The following is a 12,366-nucleotide window of genomic DNA, read 5'->3' as shown; positions in this document are numbered from 1 at the left end:
GGGACTGAAGTTAAGAAGTGACCTGGCTGGAGAGCTGGGACACCACAGAATGGCTAAAAGCGAAGAGTCTCCATGGAGAAAGACCTGTGGTGCTACTCTATAATAGGGCAGGGACAGACTTAAAGCAAGCCCAAAAGATGCTGAGGACTGAGCCCAGAGACAGAGCTACAGATTTTAACATGGGCAGAGGGACAGGACCTGTTGACCTTTTACCCTGCAAGGGGTTTGTTCATTCACACATTGGCTGTGTGTGACTTGGCCAGAGGGCTGAGCCACTGAAAACCCATCTGACAACATTAACAGCCACCAAGGGTGGTGAGAGCGTGTTCAGGTTCGCACCCAACCAACAGGAGGTACTCATGAGAGGTGAATGTTCCCCGTCACACTAACCTAGAGTGGGGCTGCCAACTTTCTACTCGTACAAAATTGAACACCCTTGCCCTGACCCCTCTGGAGTGGGGCCAGAAATGAGGAGTTCAGGGTGTGGGAGGGGGCTCTGGGCTGAAGCAGTGGGTTGGGATGTGGGAGGGGGTGAGGGCTCCAGCTAGGGGTGCAGGCTCTGGGGATGAGGGATTTGGGGTGCAGGAGGGGGCTCCAGGCTGGGATGGAGGGGTTTGATGGGTGGGAGGGGGATCAGGGCTGGGGCAGGGGGTTGGAGTGTGGGATGGGGTGCAGGCTCTAGGTGGCGCTTACCCAAGCAGCTCCTGGAAGCAGTGGCATGTCCCCCCCACCCCTAGCTCCTACATGGAGGCGCTGCTAGGCGGCTCTGGACGCTGTCCTATCTGCAGGCGCCACCCCCGCAGCTCCTATTGGCTGCAGTTCCTGGCCAATGGGAGCAGCGGAGCTGGCGCTGGGGGCGGGGGCAGTGCATGGAGACCCCTGGCTGCCCCTACACCTAGGAATCAGAGGGGGGACATGCCGCTTCTTCCGGGAGCCACACGGAGCCATGGCAGGTAAGTAACCTGCCTTAGCCCCACTGTGCTGCTGACCGGGCTTTTAATGGCCCAGTCAGTAGTGCTGACCGGAGCCACCGGGATTCCTTTTCGACCGAGCATTCTGGTTGAATACCAGACACCTGGCAACCCTAACCCAGAACCTTTGCTGCTCAATAGTTAAGGTTATGTTGAATTTTATACTTAAAGCAAGTTTTAAATCTCTTATAATGCATGTTAAAACTAAGGGGGGGGAGGGAGAAGGAGATTTTCAAAAGCACCTAAAGGATTTCAGAGCATAAAGCTCACTGAAAGTCCCACTCCTATCTAATGTGTGATGTGCTCATTAAAAAACATTAAAGGAGTCGATCTTCAGCCCTGACTCTGATTGCAGTGTCTCACATCTCATGGAAGGCGCCAGAGAGGGAGTTTGCATCCTGCAGGCCCAGAGGTAGAACCAGTAACTGGTTGCTGCCCAGACCCAGCTGGCTTGAAAGTACATGGGATCCAGAAGTTGGGGCCAGTTATAACAGCCTGGTGACTGTCCCCTCGGGAGGACTCAGTCAGGTCTGTAAACACACTTCTCGTTCTTCCACGTCTGTTTTGAGACCAGAACTAAGCACAGTATTCCAAGTGAGTGCATACATCCCTTTCTACAGTAGCATTACAATAATTACACTATTATTTTTGATCCCATTCTTTATATACCCTAACATTTTGTTCACTTTTTTGACTGCTTTGATTATTGATCTGACCACATTATTGATTTGTACAAAGACTGAAGAGAGGGTGCCAAGCATCTTAATAAACGATATTATAATAATGCTGTAATGGTGCTTTGTGAGAGCTCTGTAACATAGACCCACCCAAACTATCACCATTTCTTCATGCAGAGATGACATCATTTTGAATAAGCATAAATGATAGAGATAGAGTAAAACTCCATTTCTGAACTGTTGGTAGGTATCGTTGCCTAGTTTGCCCATAACCAGAGTGCGGCTATTGCAGCCCAAGGAATCTCTCTTTTCCACCCATGGCCTTAAAAAGTCAATTTCTGTGTACTCTAGATTCTTACCTTGTGTGGGTAAGATCTTTATTAAGAGACTTCAGATCCTTTTCTATTTGTTTAAATGGTGGAGGCTTCTTCAGATGTTCTTGTGTAGTAGACTGAAAATAATTGTAAGGAAAAGAAACTGGATGTTAATGAAAATAGTTCATTAAAGTGGAGAAAGTGGTTACAGCTAAACTGAAGGTTGCACAGTAGTTCCTAGGTTCTTTTAAAAATGTTACTAGCTGTCAGTAGTCACAGCTTTCGGATACTTTCAGATGCAGGACTCTACCTTTTGTTTACTCTCCAACGTGCTTACACATCTATTTAAAAAATCAGGAGCAACCAACCTTCCAACCTTCAGGTTTGTGCTAAACAGAAGGGAGATCTGGCAGGTTTACAGTAAACAGAAGGTGAGAGCACACGGCAATACATCAATCCATCCATCCATCAAAATCTTGCTGCTAGACTGTCAAAGGCAACCCAGGCAAATGGTTAAATACAAACGTGAGAGGGAAATGTACTTTAGAATAGCCAATGTGGTAACCAGCTTTCTAGTTTTTTCTTTAAATTTATGCTGTAGGAATTGCTTCAGTGTAGATAGCCACAGCCTGTAATGTAGTTCTGCATTGTTATATTACACATCAACTGGAACATACGCTTGGGTGATCTTGGATGAATTACAGCAGCAGACTTGCCACAGTAATTGTTCTGTGCTTAGCAGAAAGAGGCATTTGAGTAAAATATCTCCAAGCCATTCAATATTTAAAAATGATGCTGTTAGGTTACTCCAAGTGCAGGCTGGGACGGCTCTACTGACCTCAGTGGAATAACACCAATCTATACCAGCTGGTCCTATAGATCTAAGTGTGTGCTATGCTGACAGATGCCCTAAAAATCAATAAAATATAAGTAACTTTTTGAAATGAAAACTATAATAATCTGCTAACCATTTCTACATTAAGTGTAAATATAGGTTAAAATCCAGGCCTTTTAAAACATGTAAATTCAAATGAACAGAGTGGAAGAGATTAGCATTATTAAGCATGGACATTAACAGCAACAGTGTTACTAAATTAAACTCGATAAGTTTATGGAGGAAATGGTATGATGGGATAACATGATTTTGGTAATTAAATATTCATGGTAAATAGGCCCAATGGCCTGTGATGGGATGTTAGATGGGGTGGGATCCGAGTTACCCAGGACAGAATTTTCTGTAGTATCTCGCAGGTGAATCTTGCCCATGTGCTCAGGGTTTAGCTGATCACCATATTTGGGGTCGGGAAGGAATTTTCCTCCAGGGCAGAGGCCCTGAAGGTTTTTCGCCTTCCTCTGTAGCATGGGGCACGGGTCACTTGCTGGAGGATTCTCTGCTCCTTGAAGTGTTTAAACCATGATTTGAGGACTTCAATAGCTCAGACATAGGTGAGAGGTTTTTCGCAGGAGTGGGTGGGTGAAATTCTGTGGCCTGCGTTGTGCAGGAGGTCAGACTAGATGATCATAATGGTCCCTTCTGACCTTAGTATCTATCTATCTAAATTAGGACCTGATCCTGCAATCCTTCCCCCAGGCAAACTTTCTGCTGACTTCAATGGTAGATTTACCTGGGTAAGGAGAATTGGCCCATAAAGTTTAGAATGTTTATCAGCCAGAGAAAAAGCAGGATTTCTTATTGCTTTTTGAGAAAAGGATTCAATGAAGTTGAAAGTAATGATGTAGTATCATGACGTGCAGTAAGGATTTAGGTCTCGATTCAGCAAGGTACTTACATAGGTAACTTTCAGCATGCGGGTAAGTCTTATTGTCTAAAATTATGCATGTGCTTAAGTACTTTGCTGAATGAGGACCTTAGTGAGCAATTTAAACTCACCTTTGGTCTTAGGGAAATCTTTGCAATAGTCACTGCATCCACTTTCTTTAGTACTTCTTCCTGAACAGCAGATACCTCCTCTTTTATTGGTTCCTAAAAAATAAGTCAAACGTAATTATTTTGTACTGCTACTGCTATGTATTGGTGTAATATAAGAACAAGATCTTCAAAATTAGTTGCACAAATCAATTTTCTTGTGCTAATCTACCTGTGCATATTTAGTCATAAATGACAGCTAATTTTCATATGAAGAAAGGCATACAAACCTGTGTAATTTTGGCGCACAAAAATGCATTCACATTTGAGGCATATACAAACACACCATTATGCAAAATGCATGCATAGATTTTAAATTAAGTTGCTTGAGTGCTTAAAGTGCTTTAAACAACAACATTTCTCTTGGAAAATTGTTTAGATGGGTAACTGTGTCTAATCTAAAAGGAAAATCCAACTTCCAAAACTTGGAATAAATAGGAAATTAATTAGCTGTATTTGCTGTTTTCTGAAGTTATACATTGTCACAGGTCACCATTCAGCACACAACCAAGGCTCAGATACATGCAAGCCCCTGAAGTGGAACACAGGCACTTCCTCAGTCCTCCAAGCACCAGTTTCTTTCAAATAGGAGGAAAATATATTCCTACAGATACAAAAAAACAAAACTATTTTAAATGTCTTAATAAAAGACAAAAGATTACACAACTCTGAACTATGCATGGTGATCAGGTTGAGAGGACAGCAAAATGATTAATTTTTCCTGCAGTATTCTTCGACTAAAGAGCTGGTTTATTGACTAATTTAATCAAAGCAGGCTAGCCAGAAGCTTTGGTTAGCTGCATCCAGAAGGTTAGGGCAGAGCTGACTGTATACTGAAGGTGAAGAGGTCTGCTTGATGCATACCAGACTCAGCCCTGGTCTACACTAGGACTTTTGGTCAAATGTAGCAGCATTAAATCGATGTAAACCTGCACCCGTCCACACGATGAAGCCCTTTATTTCGACTTAAAGGGCTCTTAAAATCGATTTCCTTACTCCACCCCTGACAAGTGGATTAGCGCTTAAATCGGCCTTGCCGGGTTGAATTTGGGGTACTGTGGACACAATTCGACGGTATTGGCCTCCGGGAGCTATCCCAGAGTGCTCCATTTTGACCGCTCTGGACAGCACTCTCAACTCAGATGCACTGGCCAGGTAGACAGGAAAAGAACCGCAAACTTTTGAATCTCATTTCCTGTTTGGCCAGCGTGGCAAGCTGCAGGTGACCATGCAGAGCTCATCAGCAGAGGTGACCATGATGGAGTCCCAGAATCGCAAAAGAGCTCCAGCATGGACCGAACGGGAGGTACAGGATCTGATCGCTGTATGGGGAGAGGAATCCGTGCTATCAGAACTCCGTTCCAGTTTTCGAAATGCCAAAACCTTTGTCAAAATCTCCCAGGGCATGAAGGACAGAGGCCATGACAGGGACCCGAAGCAGTGCCACGTGAAACTGAAGGAGCTGAGGCAAGCCTACCAGAAAACCAGAGAGGCGAACGGCCGCTCTGGGTCAGAGCCCCAAACATGCCGCTTCTATGATGAGCTGCATGCCATTTTAGGGGGTTCAGCCACCACTACCCCAGCCGTGTTGTTTGACTCCTTCAATGGAGATGGAGGCAATATGGAAGCAGGTTTTGGGGATGATGATGATGATGATGAGGTTGTAGATAGCTCACACCAAGCAAGCGGAGAAACCGGTTTTCCTGACAGCCAGGAACTGTTTCTCACTCTGGACCTGGAGCCAGTACCCCCTGAACCCACCCAAGGCTGCCTCCTGGACCCAGCAGGCGGAGAAGGGACCTCCGGTAAGTGTACCTTTTAAAATACTATACATGGTTTAAAAGCAAGCATGTGAAAGGATTACTTTGCCTTGGCATTCGCGGCTCTCCTGGATATACTCCCAAAGCCTTTGCAAAAGGTTTCTGGGGAGGGCAGCCTTATTGCGTCCTTCATGGTAGGACACTTTACCACTCCAGACCAGTAACACGTACTCGGGAATCATTGTACAACAACGCATTGCAGTGTATGTTTGCTGGCGTTCAAACAACATCCGTTCGTTATCTCTCTGTGTTATCCTCAGGAGAGTGAGATATAATCCATGGTCACCTGGTTGAAATAGACTGCTTTTCTTCAGGGGACACTCAGAGGAGCCCATTCCTGCTGGGCTGTTTGCCTGTGGCTAAACAGAAATGTTCCCCACTGTTAGCCACAGGGAGGGGGGAGGGTTGAGGGGGTAGCCACGTGGTGGGGGGAGGCAAAATGCGACCTTGTAACGAAAGCACATGTGCTATGTATGTAATGTTAACAGCAAGGTTTACCCTGAAAGAGCGTAGCCACTGTTTTATAAAATGTGTCTTTTTAAATACCGCTGTCCCTTTTTTTTTCTCCACCAGCTGCATGTGTTTCAATGATCACAGGATCTTCTCCTTCCCAGAGGCTAGTGAAGATTAGAAAGAAAAAAAAACGCACTCGAGATGAAATGTTCTCCGAGCTCATGCTGTCCTCCCACACTGACAGAGCACAGACGAATGCGTGGAGGCAAATAATGTCAGAGTGCAGGAAAGCACAAAATGACCGGGAGGAGAGATGGCGGGCTGAAGAGAGTAAGTGGCGGGCTGAAGAGACTAAGTGGCGGGCTGAAGACAGGGCTGAAGCTCAAATGTGGTGGCAGCGTGATGAGAGGAGGCAGGATTCAATGCTGAGGCTGCTGGAGGACCAAACCAGTATGCTCCAGTGTATGGTTGAGCTGCAGCAAAGGCAGCTGGAGCACAGACTGCCACTACAGCCCCTGTGTAACCAACCGCCCTCCTCCCCAAGTTCCATAGCCTCCACACCCAGACGCCCAAGAATGCAGTGGGGGGGCCACCGGCCAACCAGCCACTCCGCCACAGAGGATTGCCCAAAAAAAAGAAGGCTGGCATTCAATAAATTTTAAAGTTGTAAACTTTTAAAGTGCTGTGTGGCATTTTCCTTCCCTCCTCCACCACCCCTCCTGGGCTACCTTGGTAGTCATCCCCCTATTTGTGTGATGAATGAATAAAGAATGCATGAATGTGAAGCAACAATGACTTTATTGCCTCTGCAAGCGACGATCGAAGGGAGGAGGGGAGGGTGGTTAGCTTACAGGGAAGTAGAGTGAACCAAGGGGCGGGGGGTTTCATCAAGGAGAAACAAACAGAACTTTCACACCGTAGCCTGGCCACTCATGAAACTGGTTTTCAAAGCTTCTCTGATGCATACCGCGCCCTCCTGTGCTCTTCTAACCGCCCTGGTGTCTGGCTGCGCGTAACCAGCAGCCAGGCGATTTGCCTCAACCTTCCACCCCGCCATAAACGTCTCCTCCTTACTCTCACAGATATTGTGGAGCACACAGCAATCAGCAATAACAGTGGGAATATTGGTTTCGCTGAGGTCTAAGCGAGTCAGTAAACTGCGCCAGCGCGCCTTTAAACGTCCAAATGCACATTCTACCACCATTCTGCACTTGCTCAGCCTGTAGTTGAACAGCTCCTGATTACTGTCCAGGCTGCCTGTGTACGGCTTCATGAGCCATGGCATTAAGGGGTAGGCTGGGTCCCCAAGGATACATACAGGCATTTCAACATCCCCAACAGTTATTTTCTGGTTTGGGAATAAAGTCCCTTCCTGCAGCTTTTGAAACAGACCAGAGTTCCTGAAGATGCGAGCGTCATGTACCTTTCCCGGCCATCCCATGTTGATGTTGGTGAAACGTCCCTTGTGATCCACCAGAGCTTGCAGCACTATTGAAAAGTACCCCTTGCGGTTTATGTACTCGCCAGCTTGGTGCTCCGGTGCCAAGATAGGGATATGGGTTCCGTCTATGGCCCCACCACAGTTAGGGAATCCCATTGCAGCAAAGCCATCCACTATGACCTGCACATTTCCCAGGGTCACTACCCTTGATATCAGCAGATCTTTGATTGCGTGGGCTACTTGCATCACAGCAGCCCCAACAGTAGATTTGCCCACTCCAAATTGATTCCCAACTGACCGGTAGCTGTCTGGCGTTGCAAGCTTCCACAGGGCTATCGCCACTCGCTTCTCAACTGTGAGGGCTGCTCTCATCTTGGTATTCATGCGCTTCAGTGCAGGGGAAAGCAAGTCACAAAGTTCCATGAAAGTGCCCTTACGCATGCGAAAGTTTCGCAGCCACTGGGAATCGTCCCAGACCTGCAACACTATGCGGTCCCACCAGCCTGTGCTTGTTTCCCGAGCCCAGAATCGGCGTTCCACAGCATGAACCTGCCCCATTAGCACCATGATGCATGCATTGGCAGGGCCCATGCTTTCAGAGAAATCTGTGTCCATGTCCTGATCACTCACGTGACCGCGCTGACGTCGCCTCTTCGCCCGGTATCGCTTTGCCAGGTTCTGGTGCTGCATATACTGCTGGATAATGCGTGTGGTGTTTAATGTGCTCCTAATTGCCAAAGTGAGCTGAGCAGCCTCCATGCTTGCCTTGGTATGGCGTCCGCACAGAAAAAAGGCGCGGAACGATTGTCTGCCGTTGCTCTGACGGAGGGAAGGGCGACTGACGACACGGCTTATAGGGTTGGCTTCAGGGAGCTAAAATCAACAAAGGGGGTGGCTTTACATCAAGGAGTATTTCAGGCAGGACTTCACAGAGGGTTCCAATAAGAAATGGTGCACCTAAGTTATTGTTCTTATTGGAACAAGGAGGTTAGCCTGGCCTCTGATTGATACATGGCTAGATTTACCTCGCTGCACCTTCTCTGTGAGTGACTGCAGTGTGACCTAGAGGAATGAGTCCCCTAGACGGGGGAGGAGGCAAATGAGTACAAAACAAATCTGGTCTATTTCTTGTTTTGATCCACTCCATCTATCTTTTACATCTTTGGCTGGCAGCAGACAGTGCAGAAGGACTGCATGCCATCCACATCTCATGGCTGCTTGGCAGAACATGGTGCAGTAGGACTGCTAGCCATCCTCATCTCTTGCCTGCCCGGCAGAAGGTGGTACAATACGACTGCTAGCCATCGTCATCTCTTGCCTGCCCGGCAGAAGATGGTACAGTACGACTGCTAGCAATCCGTATTGCCTGCCTGCTCACCATAAGACAGTTCAATAGGACTGACTGCAGGACTAAAGAGAATGATCTGGTCAAGTCACTCCAAATTTAGTCCCTGCGCCCATGTCTGCCCAGGCGCTCCCAGCCGACGTGGCCAGGAGCACCTCGGACATGACGATGATGGCTACCAGTCATATTGCACCGTCTGCTGCCAGAAGGCAATGGGTTGCTGCTACTGTGTAGCAATGCAGTACCGCATCTGCCAGCACCCAGGAGACATACGGTGATGGTTACCCTGAGCGGGCTCCATGCTTGCCGTGGTATGGCGTCTGCACAGGTAACTCAGGAAAAAAGGCGCGAAACGATTGTCTTCCCTTGCTTTCACGGAGGGAGGGAGGGAAGGGGGGACTGATGATATGTACTCAGAACCACCCGCGACAATGTTTTAGCCCCATCAGGCATTGGGATCTCAACCCAGAATTCCAATGGGCAGCGGAGACTGCGGGAACTGTGGGATAGCTATCCACAGTGCAACGCTCCGGAAGTCGACTCTAGCCTCAGTACTGTGGAAACACTCCGCCGAGTTAATGCACTTAACGCACTTAGAGCATTTTCTGTGGGGACACACACACTCGAATATATAAAACTGATTTCTAAAAAACCGACTTCTATAAATTCGACCTTATTCCGTAGTGTAGACATACCCTCAGTGCTTTGGGTGAAGTGCTCAATGAGCAGTAAGTGTTGAGCACCACCAGGATAGCGTGTTAAGAAATGGAGGGTGTAAAAAAAAAAAACCCAACCAACACACAACTTTAACTAGAACAAAGTCCTCAGACACTTGAAAGTTTTCAGGATCAATGTTCCACTGTGTTGACTGATCCATCCCACCATCAACCTCAGCCTGGACCAGTCCATGCAAGAGATCCACTTCCTGGACACTACAGTGCTAATAAGCAATGGTCACATAAACACCACCCTATACCGGAAACCTACTGACCGCTGTGCCTACCTTCATGCCTCCAGCTTTCATCCAGACCACACCACACGATCCATTGTCTACAGCCAAGTTCTACAATACAACTGCATTTGCTCCAACCCCTCAGACAGAGACAAACACCTACAAGATCTCTATCAAGTTTTCTTACAACTACAGTACCCACCTGCTGAAGTGAAGAAACAGATTGACAGAGCCAGAAGAATAACCACAAGTTACCTACTACAGGACAGGCCCAACAAAGAAAATAACAGAAAGCCACAAGCCATCACCTTCAGCCCCCAACTAAAACCTCTCCAACGCATCATCAAGGATCTACAACCTATCCTGAAGGATGACCCATCACTCTCACAGATCTTGGGAGACAGGCCAGTCCTTGCTTACAGACAGCCCCGCAACCTGAAGCAAATACTCACCAGCAATCACACACCACACAACAGAACCACTAACCCAGGAACCTATCCTTGCAACAAAGCTCGTTGCCAACTGTGTCCACATATCTATTCAGGGGACACCATCATAGGGCCTAATCACATCAGCCACACTATCAGAGGCTCGTTCACCTGTGCATCTACCAATGTGATATCTGCCATCATGTGCCAGCAATGCCCCTCTCCCATGTACATTGGCCAAACTGGACAGTCTCTTGGTAAAAGAACGTAAATGGACACAAATCAGACATCAAGAATTATAACATTCAAAAACCAGTCAGAGAACACTTCAATCTCTTTGGTCACTTGATTACAGACCTAAAAGTGGCAATTCTTCAACAAAAAAACTTCAAAAACAGACTCCAAGAAGAGACTGCTGAATTGGAATTAATTTGCAAACTGGATACAATTAATTTAGGCTTGAATAAAGACTAGGAGTGGATGGATCATTACAGAAAGTAAAACTATTTCCCCATGTTTATTTCCCCCCCGCTGTTCCTCACATGTTCTTGTCAACACCTGGAAATGGCCCATCTTGATTGTCACTACAAAAGGTTTCTCCCCCACCCCCCGTTCTCCTGCTGGTAATAGCTCACCTTACCTGATCACTCTCATTATAGTGTGTATGGTAACACCCATTGTTTCATGTTCTCTGTGTATATAAATCTCCCCACTGTATTTTCCACTGAATGCATCTGATGAAGTGAGCTGTAGCTCACGAAAGCTTATGCTCAAATAAATTTGTTAGTCTCTAAGGTGCCACAAGTCCTCCTTTTCTTTTTGACTGACGACTGACTGCCAGTGGGGCCAAATGAAAACAATTTTATAAAAATGGAAGTAAGGCACTAGGGTCAAAGCACAAGCAGCTGAGATAGGATATTCTGAGGAAAAGACATAAGATAGCAGATGAAATGTTGAGGTAGCGAAAGGTAGCTCTATACCTAGAAGCCGGACTCAGTGGTCCCGGAAAGCCCCTTCACTGCACAAGCTGTCCCACTGTCAGAAAGGAGCACTAGTAGGCACTGACATTCACTGCAGGGGTTGGCAGGACAGGTCTGCTGCTGGAACCACCAGTTTAGAACTTTGAGCTTGGGAAGCTTCTGCCTTGGAATATGGACCCAGAAGTGAGGACCTATCATCATGTCTCTCCATGTGAAGAGAGGGGCGAGGAGAATGAAACCAAGGCGGCCTGCAGGGAAAAACAACAGAGAACCTGCCAGCTCAGATAGAATTTCAGTTTGTTTGTTGTTCGTAAGAATATAGATTAAACTCAGGAAGGAAATGGACTTGGATGTTTTGGTGTATACCCCGTGCATTCATCCAGGTGCTGTTTTCAGAGTAGGGTCAAAATTGTCCATTCAAAGCAATGTCAAGCAGTTTTAGGCATCCTTCAGTCAGCTTTCCCTCCACTCCTGATTTTTCTTTCTGGTTTTTCTTCACCCTTGCTCCTTCGTTGAGGTGCTCTTCTCTTCCCAGCATCTCCAGCAGCAGTGGAGTTATTTGCCTGTCCTGCTCCTGCCAGTATGTCTTTCCCAGCCAGTGACACCAAGGGCCAGATTCTGTCTCATTTATTATGCTGAGTAGTATCCTTACTCTGTAAGTAATACAACTAAAATCAGTGGGATAGCTTGTGGAATCAGATTCAAAGAAATTTCACTCAGTTTTAGGCATCCTTCAGTCCGCTTTCCCTCCACTCCTGATTTTTCTTTCTGGTTTTTCTTCACCCCTGCTCCTTCGTTGAGGTGCTCTTCTCTTCACAGCATCTCCAGCAGCAGTGGAGTTATTTGCCTGTCCTGCTCCTGCCAGTATGTCTTTCCCAGCCAGTGACACCAAGGGCCAGATTCTGTCTCATTTATTATGCTGAGTAGTATCCTTACTTTGTAAGTAATACAACTAAAATCAGTGGGATAGCTTGTGGAATAAGATAAAGCTAAATGTGAGTAAGGGTAACAGAATCTAGCCCGAAGATTGCATCAGTTGTTTATATTCATGAGCAGCA

General features: G+C 46.7%; 1 protein-coding gene across 1 annotated transcript in view; it reads right to left on the bottom strand.

Moving 5' to 3' along the window:
• The window catches only part of CCDC60 (coiled-coil domain containing 60), a 122,410-nt gene that overhangs the window by 58,255 nt on the left and 51,789 nt on the right, over nucleotides 1–12,366 (bottom strand). The window contains 2 exon segments of the mRNA XM_027833984.3: nucleotides 2,008–2,099; nucleotides 3,854–3,946. Coding sequence (XP_027689785.3) covers nucleotides 2,008–2,099; nucleotides 3,854–3,946 — 185 coding nt within the window.

Source organism: Chelonia mydas, chromosome 15 (assembly GCF_015237465.2).
Source record: "Chelonia mydas isolate rCheMyd1 chromosome 15, rCheMyd1.pri.v2, whole genome shotgun sequence".
NCBI classification, from domain to species: Eukaryota; Metazoa; Chordata; order Testudines; family Cheloniidae; genus Chelonia; species Chelonia mydas.
Note: the sequence above shows the minus strand (reverse complement) of the source record. Positions and strands in the feature narration are given on the sequence as shown.